We start from the raw sequence: 16,291 nt of genomic DNA, 5'->3' as shown, positions 1-16,291 counted from the left end.
ACAGTACAAAACAGCGCCAGGGGGTTGTAAATTCAAAGTAACTAAAATAGAATACAAAAAAGTATATATATATATATAATAAACCTTGTTGCTGCTTCTGTATCTGCCGCCTAATGACTGAGCTATGTCATTTTCTGGGACGTGCCACAGGGCATTTCCTGTGAGACGGGATTTGTTCCCAGGGATTCGAATAAAGAACCAACTATGTTTCTTTACTATAGTGGCCTCGATAACGGGAACCGGTTCTCAAAAAGGGATCCGAGTCCATTGAATCGGTTCTTTTCTTATCGAACAACCGGGAGAACCGGTTTCGAACATCATCCCTTGTTGTAGGTGATAAAGTGTACATTAGTTACCGTATTTTCCGTACTACAAAGCGCACCAGTATATAAGCCACACCCACCAAATTTTAGTTGAAAAAATGTTTTTGCCATATACAAGCCGCACTGGACTATAAGTTGCAGATATATAGGTTGTAAAATGAGTTATTTACACAGAAATATTCTGTAAATGTTTTTTTACATACTTTAATTGTTTCCAAACGGTGTCTGTAACAGGGCAGTAAAAGGGATGATCAAACAAAACAGAAGTCATCGTCATGGACCCACGAGCTGCGCAAGCTAGCTCTCCAATCAACTAAACAGACTCAATAACTCCACGGTGACGTTTTGGTGAATTTACTGAGGATTTTGTGAAATTGAAACAATACAAAAAGAATGCCATTGTAAGTTAATAACAACAGACACTCGTAAACGTGTTAGCTTATTATAAGACAACGCCAGCTGGATTACATTACGATTGCATGTACAGATATGCATGAAAACATTCCTACAGACATCACACATGTTACGGTTTAGTAATTATAAATTGTTTTTGTTATATTGTAAAACGTACAAACATTGCTTGGAGTGATGAATGAAAAATCCATACAAATAGTAACGCTACGGACAGCTAAAAGACTGAATGACAATTTTACTTCCGGTTTTGAAGCAGTAAATACCTGTCGTGAGTGAATGCGTCCAAACGATGGCGTCTTAGTGCAAACAATAAAACAATTTCCCAGTGTATTTTCTTCTTTTTTTTTGTATTATGCTGTCAGCCGTGTCATTTTATAAGCCGCAGAGGTCAAAGTGTAAGAAAAAAGTAGTGGCTTATAGTCCGAAATTTGCGGTAGTTATTTCAGAGATGGCTAAAGTGCAGCCGGGGAGGGCATTTGTGGACAGCAGCTTGGGTTTTGTTGGCCTACAACATATTGTTGTAAAAAAAAAAAAAAGATGGAATGTAATGAAAAAAGCTAAAATGTTGATACTAATTATAATCAGTTTTATTGGCCAAGTATATTTAACACACAAGACATGTTTGTTCAGTGTGAACAATAAATATTAACGATTGACTAAAAATATGAACAAGTAATTAAGTAACGAATAAAATAATACTCCAGTGGTGACTAGAGCAAAAAAGGATGATAAAGTGAACATGAGTTGAAACATTCACAGTGATTGATATATAATAACTAATACTAATATTATGTGTCACGCCTATTTTGATTTATAATGTCAGTTTGTTTTTATTTTCTAAAAAAAAATTAAAAAAATACATTTCCCATTTTTGTATCAAATGTCATTACCTTACGTCTTTTTGCTGTTTTTTCTTACATTTTTTCCCCCTAACAACATGTTACGGGCCAACAAACCTCGAACTGCGGGCCACAAATGGCCCCCGGGCCGCACTTTGGACATCACCGCACTACAGCCTTTGGTGTTAGGAGAATTCCACTCTTTTACCTGCACGCCATCTCCCATCTCTACATCTTGGGGTCACACCTGCCGCTGCCATGCATAAGGGTAACAATGCCATGATGGGAACAGGCAGTAACAAATAGTGACCATCACTCTAGAGCAGGGGTGTCAAACTCAAATACAGAGTGGGCCAAAATTTAAAACTGAACAAAGCCGCGGGCCAAGGTTGAACAAATTAACCTTTTAATAAGGACCCAAACAAGTTTTGCATTGAAGATTGAACAAGCAAAGCTTATATAACTTTATAGTGACATGCAAAATCGAGTTTCAAATAATAATAATAAGAATTAAAAAATATCAATGGCATATCAAATACAATTTAAATAATAATTGAATGCCTCTTTTCTATTTGCAGCCTTCTGAGGTAAATATCAACATTAACTTTTTCCACAGGTCAATAAATTTGAAAATAAAATAACAATGAATAAATCAACCATTCAGGACTTTAAACTGCTCAGTTTGCAACACACTGATCTAATCTGATGTGCCCAAGCCAGATACCTGGCATCTTTTCTTGGATGCTAGTTCATTAATGGTGGGGCTCAGGCTTTGAGCTTAGGCAACCTTCATTATCGAACGAAGGTGTTCATCAGTCATTATATCTCGTAGTCCACCCGGACCACAGTCTCCGGGGCGTGCCTTAAAAGCACTTCCTTTAACGTCCTCTACGAGCTGTCGTCACGTCCGCTTTTCATCCATTCTAACAACGTGCCGGCCCAATCACAAGATATGTGTGGCTTCTGTACGCACACATACGTGAATGCAACGCATACTTGATCAACAACCATACAGGTCAAACTGAGGGTGGCCGTATACACAACTTTAACACTGTTACAAGTATGCGCCACACTGTGAATCCACACCAAACAAGAATGACAAACACATTTCGGGAGAACATCCGCACCGTAACACAACATAAACACAACAGTACAAATACCCAGAACCCTTTGCAGCACTAACTCTTCCGGGACGCTACAAAATACACCCCCCGCTACCACCAAGTTAGTGCTGCAAAGGGTTCTGGGTATTTGTTCTGTTGAGTTTTGTGTTACGGTGCGGATGTTCTCCCGAAATGTGTTTGTCATTCTTGTTTGGTGTGTGTTTACAGTGTGGCGTATATTTCTAACAGTGTTAAAGTTGTTTATACGGCCACCCTCAGTGTAACATGTATCGCTGTTGATCAAGTATGCGTTGCATTCACGTGTGTGTGCGTGCAGAATCCGCACATGTTATGTGACTGGGCCAGCACTCGTTGGACTGGATGAAAAGCGGACGTGACGATTTTCGGGAGGGGCACTGAAATTTGGGAGTCTCCTGGGAGGGTTGGCAAGTATGATAATTAGCGGTGAATGCGGTGTTACCGCGGCACCGCCGCTGTATATAATCCGCGGGCCAGCTCTAGTGTAAATTTGATATCGCCTCAAGGGCCAAGTGAAATTACACGGCGGGCCAATTTTGGCCCGCGGGCCAGAGTTTGACACCCATGCTCTAGAGCCTTGTGGGAATAGAAGAGAAACAAAAGTGATGATGAAAACATATTTAACTGATAGTTATGTTCAAATCCTTTCTCTGCAGTCGTGCGTGTGTGTGTGTGTGTGTGTGTGTGTGTGTGTGTGTGTGCGCGCGTGTGCGTGTGCGTGTGCACGTGTGTGCATGCGTGTGCACGTGTGTGGGAGCCTCCCGTCAGGTCACAGCACTTCTCTCTCCCCTGATATCGCAGCAGCCGTTTCCTTCTTCCTCACTTTTTTTTTATTTGCACCTCAGCTAATATTCCCTCCTTGCAATCTTCTTGCGTCTGCGCTCCTCCAGCGCCCTCCTCTCAAATCCCGGATTCATCAAAAGCGCTTGGCCCCTGGGCGACCCCGCGGAGCTGCTTGTTAATTCAGATTTACTGCGTGCGTCCCACTCAGGGCGCACAGCAAGACGTGGAAGTTCATCCCGGTGTCGCTAGGAGGATCTCGCTGTCGAGTTTCACTCTTCTGTTCCTGCACGCCATTTTATTGGACACGAACACCGGAAACGATTCATCTCATGCAGAACAAGGTGGTCACATTCTTCACATCAATCAGAACTATTCCAGTTGTACACATAGACAACAAGACAAAATAAATCACCAGTGCTGAACTCAAGGCTCTGGGGCCAAATCTTGCCCGCCGTATCATTTTATGTAATGTGCCACTTTAAACTTGTGTAACCCGCAATGTCAGTTATATGGCCTGCCACTTCATGTTATGTGATATGCTGCCCTATTTTATGTAATTTATGTGGGCCGCCACATATTTTGTGTGGTTAGGCCGCATTATTTATGTGGCCCACCACATAATTTTATGTGATATGCCGCATCATTTTACGTGGTCACTCAATTCAATTAAAGTGGCTCGCCACGTCATTTTGTGTAGCCTGCCACATCATTTTGCGTGATCTGCCCAATCATTTTACGTGGTCCGCCGGATCATTGTGATGTGGCACGCCGCATCATTTATGTGGCTCGCCAAATCATTTTACCTGGTGTGCTGCAACATTTTATGTGGCCTGCCTCCTCATGTTACGTGGTCTGCTACATCATTTTACGTGATCTGGCGCCTCATTTTACCCGCCTTCCGCCCGAATGCAGCTGAGATAGGCTCCAGCACCCCTGTGACCCCGAACGGGACAAGCGGTAGAAAATGGATGGATGGATGGGGCCGCCTATCATTTCTGTGACTGGCCAAATAATTTTATGTACCCCGCCGCGGCATTTTGAAGTGGCCCGCCGCATCATTTTATGTGGTCTGCTGCAACATTTTATGTGGCCTGCTGCATCGTTTAACAAGAACTGCCGCATCAATTTACGTGGTCCACCGCCGCATCATTTATGTGGCTCGCCAAATAATTTTATGTGCCCCGCTGCATCATTTGACCTGATCTGCCGCCCCATTTAACTTGGTCTGACGCCTCATTTTATGTGGCGCCGCCACAATTTTTTATGTGGTCATATGATGCCACAATGTTGCTACACCATTTTTTGTGCGCCATGCCATTTTATACAATATGCCGCCTCATTTTATGCCATTTACGTGACCCGTCGCATAATTTTATGTGGTGCGCCACATCATTATATGGGATAGTCCGCCTTGATTTACGTGTGGTGGCGTCAGAGTAACAAGTACAACATGAATAAATGTACATGTGGTAGCACAATAGTAAGGAGTAAAACATATACGAATATACTTGTGGTAGTGTCATACAAAAGAGTACAACTTGTGTACATTTATTTGTGGTAGCGCCTTAGTAACAAGTACAACATTTATGACTGTTCTTGTGATAGCGCCATAGTAACGAGTACAACATGTATGATTGTACTTGTGGTAGTGCCATTGTAATGAGTGCAACATGTATGAATGTACTTGTGGTAGCACTATAGTAACAAGTACAACATGTATGATTGTACTTGTGGTAGTGCCATTGTAATGAGTGCAACATGTATGAATGTACTTGTGGTAGCACCATAGTAACGAGTACAACATGTATGATTGTACTTGTGGTAGTGCCATTGTAATGAGTGCAACATGTATGAATGTACTTGTGGTAGCGCCATAGTAAGGAGTACAACATGTATGAATGTACTTGTGGTAGCGCCATAGTAAGGAGTGCAACATGTATGAATGTACTTGTGGTAGCGCCATAGTAAGGAGTGCAACATGTATGAATGTACTTGTGGTAGCGCCATAGTAACGAGTAGTACTTGCTAACTAGTGTATGTATTTCCCACAGGGCTTGTATATTTTCCTGGTATATGCAGTTTACAACAGTGAGGTAAGCAAGTTGTTCATATTCACTTTCACTCTTAATATTTAAATTTATTTAAAGTTTGTGGTTTAGGTGAGGAATGCCATCAAGAGGATCAAAGAAAAGAGGAAGGCCTTATCTTTCACAGTAAGTCATTAAAAAGAAAGATCTTCTGTGGATTAGATATTTTTTTTGATAACGTCCTTTTATTTACCCGACTTTTTTTTATGTTCATTTGAGGAAAAAGGGAGGGGTTCAAGGCCCCGCCCCCACCTGAGGAGGTGAGGTGGTTCGCCTTGTCTGGGTGGGCGTTGTGGGGACCGTGTGTTACAACCAATATACCTTTAGGACTCTGGATCAGGGCCCTTCCACGTTTTCAAGGCCAGGGACCCTGTCCTGTATAAAATAGTGTTTTAAACCAGTGCTTCTTAACCATGGGGTGGGGGCCCATTGTTGGGCCCTAGAGAGCCTCTGAAAAATATGTTTCTCAGCTGTGGCAGATACACTCAGTAGTAATACACATTTCGTCCAATATCAAACAAACAGAAGAAGTCTGGAGCTAAAGTCATAGAGAAGTTTCTTAAGGGAAAAACATATGACTAAAGTGGTGAGGCTGTATTTCATTTTGCAGGCTCCATTGTGTCACTCTTCCTAATGTTTTCTATCGTTATGGCGACAGAACTGTTCCCAGCCGACCACCTTCACACCATCTCAGAGAGCCCCCATAAAATCCTGGGACATAAGTCCACCGGCCCCCTCCAGCCCTGAGACCAGTGAGACCTCCGGACCCCCCAGTTCCATCTCAACTTCTCTGGTGATCAAGAACGGTACGTCGTTTTCGTCACGCCGCAGCTTAGGCCAAACAGATGACGCAACAATAACAATACCAACAATAACCATTTAACTGGACTGGTTATAGTCACCTCCATATTTTGATTATGAAATAACACACATCAGACACACATTTGTTTTTTGATTGATTTTTTTTTCTAAATTAAATATAAATAATAATAAAATAAGAACATTTAATAAAACCAATATTTTTATATTTTTGGTTGTTTTCTTTCTGAATAAACAATAATAATAATAAAATATATATAGAAATGATACATTAAAATTTGGTTGTTGTTTTTTCAAAATTTAATACAAATAATAATAAGAATATATATAAAATAATAGCATTTTATTAAATAATTTGTTTTAATTTTGTGGGGTTTTTGGTAGTTTTTTCTAATTAAAAAAATATTTAAATAAATATATAAAATAGTAAATTAAAATAGAACAAAGGTTTTGGATTTTTTGTGTTTTTGGTTGTTGTTTTTCTAAATGTAATAATAATAATAATAATAAAAATATATATAAAATAATAAAAAGTTATTAAATAATTTGAGTTTTAAGTTTGTGGGGTTTTTTTGGTTGTTTTTTCAAAATAAGAAAATATATACATATACAGTCTATCCATCTATCCATTTTCTACCGCTCGTCCCTTTTGGGGTTGCGGGGGGTGCTGGAGTGTATATATGTATATGTATATATGTATGTATATATATATATATATATATATATATATATATATATATATATATATATATATATATATATATATATATATATAAAATAGTAAATCAACATAGAATAAGAATTTTTATTTTGTGTTTTTTGTTGGGGGGTTTTTCCAAAATAAATTTAAAAAATAATCATTAAAATATATATATAAATTATTAAAATTGAATAAAATAATTAGAGTTAAAATTGTGTTGTTTTTCTTTAGTTTGTTTTTGTAAATTATATATATATATATATATATATATATATATATATATATATATATATATATATATATATATATATATATATATATATATATATATAGTAAATACAAATAAAATAGAAGTTTTAATTTTATGTTTTTGGTTGTTATTTCTAAATTAAATTGTGTGTGTGTGTGTGTGTGTGTGTGTGTGTGTGTGTGTGTGTGTGCATATATATATATATATATATATATATATATGTATAAAATAAAATAATACAAATTTTAATTGAATAAGATGAATAAGAACGAGGTCAACTTGTTGAGTTTTGTTGTCCTTCAGAGAGTTTCAGAAAAGAGAGCTTTGTGGGTTTCGCATTCAAGCCGGCCTCAGGAAACCAAGTAAGCAATATTGAAAAATTACTATTATTTTGTAATAATACATGTTTAAATGCTACACTCTGTTCTGTTCTTTTGCATTACACAGGTGGTGCAGCTCACAGCATTTAAACAGTCAGGTAATGTTTCTTTACTTTCATCTAGGGGTGTCCCGATCCGCTTTTGATATCGATTGTATCGGCTTGCATGTAAAATGTGTGATATCATGATTCATGTACAATACAAGCAGTCTTGCGGCATTTATAAATGGTTGATTTATATAGGCTATTAAGGTAAAGTTTTGTACCTGACAGGTTTCGGCTACCTTGCTTCTGCAGCCTTCATCAGAGGTGTCACGTGAAGCCTGATGAAGGCTGCAGAAGCAAGGTAGCCGAAACCTGTCAGGTACAAAACTTTACCTTACTAGCCTATATAAACCAACCATTTATAAATACACATCAGTAGGCTAAATGAACCTCTTCAACAGTCTTGCGGCATGTTTACTTGTGCAAAGCTGGACAGACAGTTAACATCTAAATGACCTCCAATAAGCACACAATTTATTCTGTTTTTCTAAATTCATTTACAAAAGGTAAACATGCTAGGCTATTGGCTACTATGAGCTCGCAGCTACACAACAGCTGAGCACACAATAGCACACAAGAGAGTCACATGAAACAATAATTGAATAAAATAGCACAATACAAACAAGTATCAAATAATTATAGTTTATTTACTGCTGCATGCGTTTACTTTCGTGATTTGTTGTGACCACTAGGTGTCACCAAAAAACAATTACCACCCGACTTCATCTTAAAGACAGCATAAGTCAGACAGTTTAAAAAAATGGTTTAGTGTTAGTGTAACATTCCACACCACACAATAATAAAAGTAAGTACTAAGATTCTTGCTGATATCATGTCGGATTGATATCAGTTTGGGCGAATACTCAAGTTTTAAAATATCACTAAAAGTTTTGTCAGGACACTCCGACTTTAATTATTGGGAAGAAAATGTTCATTGTTGGTTTTACTGTGGAGGTAGTCATAACAACAAATGATGTCCATTTCTGTTCGGAAAATTACTTTTAAAATGTAATTAATTATAGTTCCTCGTTACTTCACCAAAAAATGTAATTTAATCACTAGCGGAGTTATTCCTAAATAAATGACTAATTAATGCGTAAAAAAAACAACCAAAAAAACAACGTCAAATATATGGCATATGCAGTTGAGAGATGTTTCATGAGAGCAGAGTTTGTATGTATATGTGTGGGTATGTGTTCATTTAATTATAATAATACAAATATTTTGATAAAAACAATATGAATTTACCATGACTGTATTTTGAACCCTGCTTCAGATAGCAAGCATTATTATTTTCTGTAAAACTGCATGCTTTTATCACCTCTATATATGTGTGTATATACCGTATATATGTATGTATGTATATGTATGTATGTATGTGTATATATATATATATATATATATATATATATATATACATATATGTATGTATGTATGTATGTATGTATATATATATATATATATATATATATATATAGGGCAGCACGGTGGAAGAGGGGTTAGTGCGTCTGCCTCACAATACGAAGGTCCTGAGTAGTCCTGGGTTCAATCCCGGGCTCGGGATCTTTCTGTGTGGAGTTTGCATGTTCTCCCCGTGACTGCGAGGGTTCCCTCCGGGTACTCCGGCTTCCTCCAACCTCCAAAGACATGCACCTGGGGATAGGTTGATTGGCAACACTAAATTGGCCCTAGTGTGTGAATGTTGTCTGTCTATCTGTGTTGGCCCTGCGATGAGGTGGCGACTTGTCCAGGGTGTACCCCGCCTTCCGCCCGATTGTAGCTGAGATAGGCTCCAGCACCCCCCGCGACCCCGAAGGGAATGAGCGGTAGAAAATGGATGGATGGATATATATATATATATATATATATGTATATATATATATATATATATGTATGTATGTATGTATGTATGTATGTATGTATGTATGTACGTATGTATGTATGTATAGGTAAACATTTTAAATTATGAGATAAAAAGTCGAAATTGTGGGATTATAAAATCGAAATTATGAGATGAATTGATATTATGAGATAAAAAAACTTAAAAATTAGATAGAAAGTCCAAAGTTATGAGATCCAAAAGTCATTAATATGGGATAAGTAGGTCCAAATTTTTAGATGAAAAAAAAGTCAAAACAATGAGATAAAACTTCAAAATTATGTAATTAGAACATTTTAATTATGAGATAAAATGTCATAATTATGAGATGAAAAAAATTCAAAATTAACAGTAAAAAGTCATAATTATGAGCTAAAATTCATAATTACTGGACCAAAAAGTCAAAATAATGACATAAAAAGTCTTGATTATGAGATAAAACGGCAAAATGATTATATGAAAAGCCATAATTATAAAATGAAAAATTAAATTTTTGAAATCAATTGAAATTATTAGATTAAATGTCATAATTATAAGATTAAAACAAGTCTAAAATATCAGATAAAAAGGCATAATCGTGGGATAAAATGCCATAATTATAAGATTAAAAAAAATCTAAATTAAGAGATAAAATTGAAATTATGAGATTAAAAGTCTAAATTGAGATACATCTTAAATTATGAGATACATCATAATTATAAGATAAAAAGTCATAATTTGAATCATACAATTATAACCTTTTATCTCATAATTTAAACTTTCTTTGCATCACATAATTATGACTTACCATAAGGGTATGTATATGTGTGTGTGTGTGTGTGTGTGTGTGTGTGTGTGTGTGTGTGTGTGTGTGTGTGTGTGTGTGTGTGTGTGTGTGTGTGTGTGTGTGTGTGTGTGTGTGTGTGTGTGTGTGTGTGTGTGTGTGTGTGTGTGTGTGTGTGTGTGTGAATATACAGGTAAAAGCCAGTAAATTAGAATATTTTGAAAAACTTGATTTATTTCAGTAATTTCATTCAAAAGGTGTAACTTGTACATTATATTTATTCATTGCACACAGACTGATGCATTCAAATGTTTATTTCATTTAATTTTGATGATTTGAAGTGGCAACAAATGAAAATCCAAAATTCCGTGTGTCACAAAATTAGAATATTGTGTAAGGGTTAAATTTTGAAGACACCTGGTGCCACAAACTAATCAGCTGATTAACTCAAAACACCTGCAAAGGGCTTTAAATGGTCTCTCAGTCCAGTTCTGAAGCCTACACAAACATGGGGAAGACTTCAGATTTGACAGCTGTCCAAAAGGCAACCATCGACACATTGCACAAGGAGGGAAAGACACAAAAGGTTATTGCTGAAGAGGCTGGCTGTTCTCAGAGCTCTGTGTCCAAACACATTAATGGAGAGGCAAAGGGAAGGAAAAACTGTGGTCAGAAAAAGTGTACAAGCGATAGGGTTCACCGCGCCCTGGTCAAGATTGTGAAAAAAAACCCATTCAAAAATGTGGGGGAGATTCAGAAGGAGTGGACAGCTGCTGGAGTCAGTGCTTCAAGATCCACCACCAAGAGACGCTTGAAAGACATGGGTTTCAACTGCCGCATACCTCGTGTCAAGCCACTGTTGACCAAGAAACAGCGCGAAAAGCGTCTCACCTGGGCTAAGGAAAAAAAGAGCTGGACTGCTGCTGAGTGGTCCAAAGTCATGTTTTCTGACGAAAGCAAATTTTGCATTTCCTTTGGAAATCGAGGTCCCAGAGTCTGGAGGAAGACAGGAGAGGCACAGGATCCACGTTGCCTGAAGTCTAGTGTAAAGTTTCCACCATCAGTGATGGTTTGGGGTGCCATGTCATCTGCTGGTGTCGGTCCACTCTGTTTCCTGAGATCCAGGGTCAACGCAGCCGTCTACCAGCAAGTTTTAGAGCACTTCATGCTTCCTGCTGCTGACCTGCTCTATGGAGATGGAGATTTCAAGTTCCAACAGGACTTGGCGCCTGCACACAGCGCAAAATCTACCCGTGCCTGGTTTACGGACCATGGTATTTCTGTTCTAAATTGGCCCGCCAACTCCCCTGACCTTAGCCCCATAGAAAATCTGTGGGGTATTGTGAAAAGGAAGATGCAGAATGCCAGACCCAAAAACGCAGAAGAGTTGAAGGCCACTATCAGAGCAACCTGGGCTCTCATAACACCTGAGCAGTGCCAGAAACTCATCGACTCCATGCCACGCCGCATTAACGCAGTAATTGAGGCAAAAGGAGCTCCAACCAAGTATTGAGTATTGTACATGCTCATATTTTTCATTTTCATACTTTTCAGTTGGCCAACATTTCTAAAAATCCCTTTTTTGTATTAGCCTTAAGTAATATTCAAATTTTGTGACACACGGAATTTTGGATTTTCATTTGTTGCCACTTCAAATCATCAAAATTAAATGAAATAAACATTTGAATGCATCAGTCTGTGTGCAATGAATAAATATAATGTACAAGTTACACCTTTTGAATGCAATTACTGAAATAAATCAAGTTTTTCAAAATATTCTAATTTAATGGCTTTTACCTGTGTATATATATATATATATATATATATATATATATATATATATATATATATATATATATATATATATATATATATGTATATATATGTATATATATATATATATGTATATACATATATATACTGTGTATATACATATATTCTAACGTATGAGAGTGATTGTTTTTTTTAAAATGGCGGGTGGGAGAAGTGCCGCTGTGTGTTGTGGTGTTGTGAAGGAGCAGCAACAGATGGTGGAGGAGGTGAAGTCACCATCATTAGGCACAATTTGTCCATCAGGAGCAGGAGCAAAGTTAGGGATGGCTCCATTCAACGTTTCATTAAATGTTGGAGCGCGTGTGAAGAAGGTCTGCTGGATGCTGGATGATGCTGGAGTGCTCGTGGGCGTCCATTGTGCTGCCTGCAGACAAAGAAGAAGTTCATCAGCAATGGCGGCGTTTGACTATTCACTGCCTCCGCCATTAAACACTCCAACACCTGCTCTCTCTCACTGCGCCTTTCAGTCGGCCTCCATCTTCGTTTGTCTTTTGTATGCAAACACGCTTCCCGTCTTGCAGGATGAACAAATGCTCTTCTAACGTGCCTCTTGTCTCCCGTCACAGGCTGCTGAACCGCAGGATGGAGTCCATGCTGGCGCCCTGGCATCGCAGCAAGTACTCGCATCGCCACAAGTACTCACATCGCAACAAGTACATACCGACGGTGGAAACCCCAAACGAACCCAGAACCTTTGCTCCACTGTCATGAGAGTGATGAATATTAATAATAATAACTCACTTTTTCCCACCGTTATTGCTGGGGTGTCCAAAGTGCGGACATTTTATCTCATAAGAGTAAACAGCAAAATTCATCAATATAAATGTATTCTCCTTATTCCGGCGTTTTTTTGTTTTTGTTTCCCGCCTTCTTCTCCCCATGTTTTCGTCCGATCGGAACCATTCAAGTGTTCCAAAATCCAACATGTTTCCCGGGTTGCAAACATTTCCGGATTACACGGAATTACCAGGAATTTCCCCGTTGAAAATGAATGGGAAATGTAAAAACTTTTACATATGCCACTTATCTCAACGGATTTGAACGGTTCCAAGGTCAAAATGCTCCTTGCTCTTGTTCGTCAACTGCTAGCGGGCTAACGTTAGCATGCTAACTTTTTTGGGATAATTTCCTGGTCGTACACCTTAGAGTCATAAAACTTGGTCCATGACACATGTTTATTGTTAGCGTGCTAATGTTAGAATGCTAACTTTTTTTTATGTAACTTGGTACTTGACATATGCTAACATTACCGTGCTAACTCTGTAGCTAATTTTGCCGTTGGAGACCTCAGAGTCACATGACTTGGTACAAGGCACGTGTTAAGTGTTAGCATGCTAACTTTTTTCTCTAATTTTGCAATTGTACACCCCAGAGTTAAAATAGGGTAGTACAGTGGTTATCAAACTTTTTCCACCAAGTACCACCTCGGAAAACACTTGGCTCTCAAAGCAACACCATAATGACCAATTTAAAATACAGTAGCATAGTAGGCCTAAGTTTTCATTAAAAACAAGGCAGAGGTTTTATTTAACGAGTATATTTGATATTGTTAGCCACTGTAACATTACACACAGTTTGAACAGTAACATTGTGTTTGAATATTTAATGAAGTGATTTTAGATGGATGGCTGGGCTCCATTTAGTACCACAGTTTGAGAATCACCGATTTTGTACATAACATATGCTAACATATGTCAAGTACTAAGTTATATGACTCTGGGGTATGCAATTGCAAAATTAGCACAAAACAATGTTAGCATAATAACATTAGCATGTTCACTTTTATAGCCGATGTCACTGTTTTAGAGCAGCGGTGTCCAAACTACTATAAATATTAATATATATAATGTTAGCATGCTAACGTTAGTATGTTAAAGTTAGCATGCTATCTTTTTTAGCCAATGTTGCATGGGTACGCCTCAGAGTTATATAACTTGGCATTTTAACTGTCGCAATGCTCACGTTAGCATTACACTGCGCCTTTAGCGTAGCGGCAAAATATGGATGTTTTGTCCTGGTAGATTGGCATATATTAATTTTTATGTACACAACTCTTTAATTCTTCTGTATGCAACCTTGGATAAAGTTTGGACACCCCTGTTTCCTGGCATGAAACACAAAAATAACAGACTTATTTTTAATATTATCATTATTATTAAAGGAAAACTTCAAATTTTTGGAATGTTGCCTATCTATCACAATCCCTATGACCGACTTGAACCATTTCATGCTAAAAAATAAAATAAATAAATAATAATAAATTAAAATTGTTTAACCTACAAAAGCAAAATGAATTAAATAATTTTTGCTGATTAATTTTACTGCGTAATATTGATAAAGCGTTTTGTCTGGGGTCGCAAAAAGTTACTGTAATTAAGTTAAATGCTTGAAATGATGAAAATATGCATATATTACACGTTATTATGAATGTTACTACATTACATACTGTATGTACTTACAGCATGTATTTAAAACCTTGATGGGTGTTTTTTAACCCATTACCTGTATTGTTGGACACCTCGTGCTAGCAGTTTTTTTACTCTTTAGAATGCACAGAAAAGGGAAAAACGTGTGTTCTTGTCTCACATAGGAAGTTTGATGGATGGGCAAAATTCCCCCCAAAAGTGCTGTTTACATTTCAGTATGATCATATTGACCAGAATATGAAAGTGTTTTTTCGGCCCGAGAGAAGAGTGTAAAAAGGTTTAAATAAATCTTGTATTTTGGGTAAGTCTTGATTTAAAATTAAAACCAACATGGCGTTTGCTTCACATTTGCCAGGCCTGTCAACTTCCTTTTTCCCTTGAAAATTACCAAATCGTGCACTTCTTTACTGATGTTAACGTAAATTTACTTCAGGTTTGCACAAAAAAATCGATTCACATCCAAATCGCGAGTTTTATTCATCCCGATTCAAAATCGATTCATAATTTTAAAAAAAATTGATTTGAAAAATGTTTTTGTATACATAAATATATATATATATTTTTTTTTTTTTTTTTTTTTTTTTTTTTTTTTTTTTTATTTATATATACACATACTGTCTATCTGTGTTGGCCCTGCGATGAGGTGGCAACTTGTCCAGGGTGTACACCGCCTACCGCCCGAATGCAGCTAAGATAGGCTCCAGCTCCCCCTGCGACCCCGAAAGGGACAAGCGGTAGAAAATGGATAGATATACTGTATATATACACATCCATCCATCCATTTTCTACGGCCTCTCCCTTTCGGGCCTATCTCAGCTGCATTCGTATTTATGTATGTATGTATATAGGTATGCATGTACTGTATATATGTATATGTATATAAATATGTATGTATATATGTATGTATATATATATCGCACACAATATGTATGTATGGATATATATATATATATATATATATATATATATATATGCATATACATATATGCATTGTGTTTGTTTGTTTATCTATATATATATATATATATATATATATACGAGAATCCATCTTTAAAATTACATTTTTAGGCTAACTCCTTGCAACCAGAAGGAGATTTTCTAACCTGTAATCTGTTTTAAAAGGTTTTGTTATAATTAGTAAACCAAATAATACAGAGTCTGTTTGATACGGGAATCATGTTAAATCAACAATCGATTCTGATTCGTTAGGTGCCCAAAGGTTCACACCCCTAATTTCCTGTGTTCAAACTTAAAAAAAAAATCATCTGGTTCTTGGAGCAGCAGAATAATGTCAGCTCATCGATAGTAAGGATGTGAATCTCACAACATCTCACGGTTCAATTCCATTCTGATTCTTGGGGTGACCGTTGGATTCAGAATCGATTCTCGATTTCGGAAATTTGGATTCAGAATCATAAAGAAAAAGAATCGCAATTCGGATGTGAATGGATTTCAAAAGACAGACCGTAATTTCAGCAGTAACGTGACCAAGGTGCTTGCACAAACTCTGGTGGAATTAATTTCCCTTTTGTCCCCCGTACAAATATGTGTCCCTATTTCATTGACAGGTATGGCATCCGCGGAGTAAAACTGCCCTCATTTTAACGCT

The 16,291-nt window shown here is 37.3% G+C and overlaps 1 protein-coding gene across 1 annotated transcript in view; it reads left to right on the top strand.

Moving 5' to 3' along the window:
* The window catches only part of adgrd2 (adhesion G protein-coupled receptor D2), a 115,424-nt gene extending 100,447 nt beyond the window's left edge, over positions 1 to 14,977 (top strand). The window contains exons 20-25 of the mRNA XM_061980572.1: positions 5,553 to 5,594; positions 5,661 to 5,714; positions 6,247 to 6,394; positions 7,661 to 7,719; positions 7,805 to 7,835; positions 12,823 to 14,977. Coding sequence (XP_061836556.1) covers positions 5,553 to 5,594; positions 5,661 to 5,714; positions 6,247 to 6,394; positions 7,661 to 7,719; positions 7,805 to 7,835; positions 12,823 to 12,830 — 342 coding nt within the window. The 3' untranslated portion in view covers positions 12,831 to 14,977. The remainder of the gene's footprint in view (positions 1 to 5,552; positions 5,595 to 5,660; positions 5,715 to 6,246; positions 6,395 to 7,660; positions 7,720 to 7,804; positions 7,836 to 12,822) is intronic.
* The last annotated feature ends 1,314 nt before the right edge of the window (positions 14,978 to 16,291 follow it).

The sequence above is a fragment of the Nerophis lumbriciformis genome, linkage group LG20 (genome assembly GCF_033978685.3).
Source record: "Nerophis lumbriciformis linkage group LG20, RoL_Nlum_v2.1, whole genome shotgun sequence".
Classification (NCBI taxonomy): domain Eukaryota; kingdom Metazoa; phylum Chordata; class Actinopteri; order Syngnathiformes; family Syngnathidae; genus Nerophis; species Nerophis lumbriciformis.
This window is presented reverse-complemented; position numbering and strand designations above follow the sequence as displayed.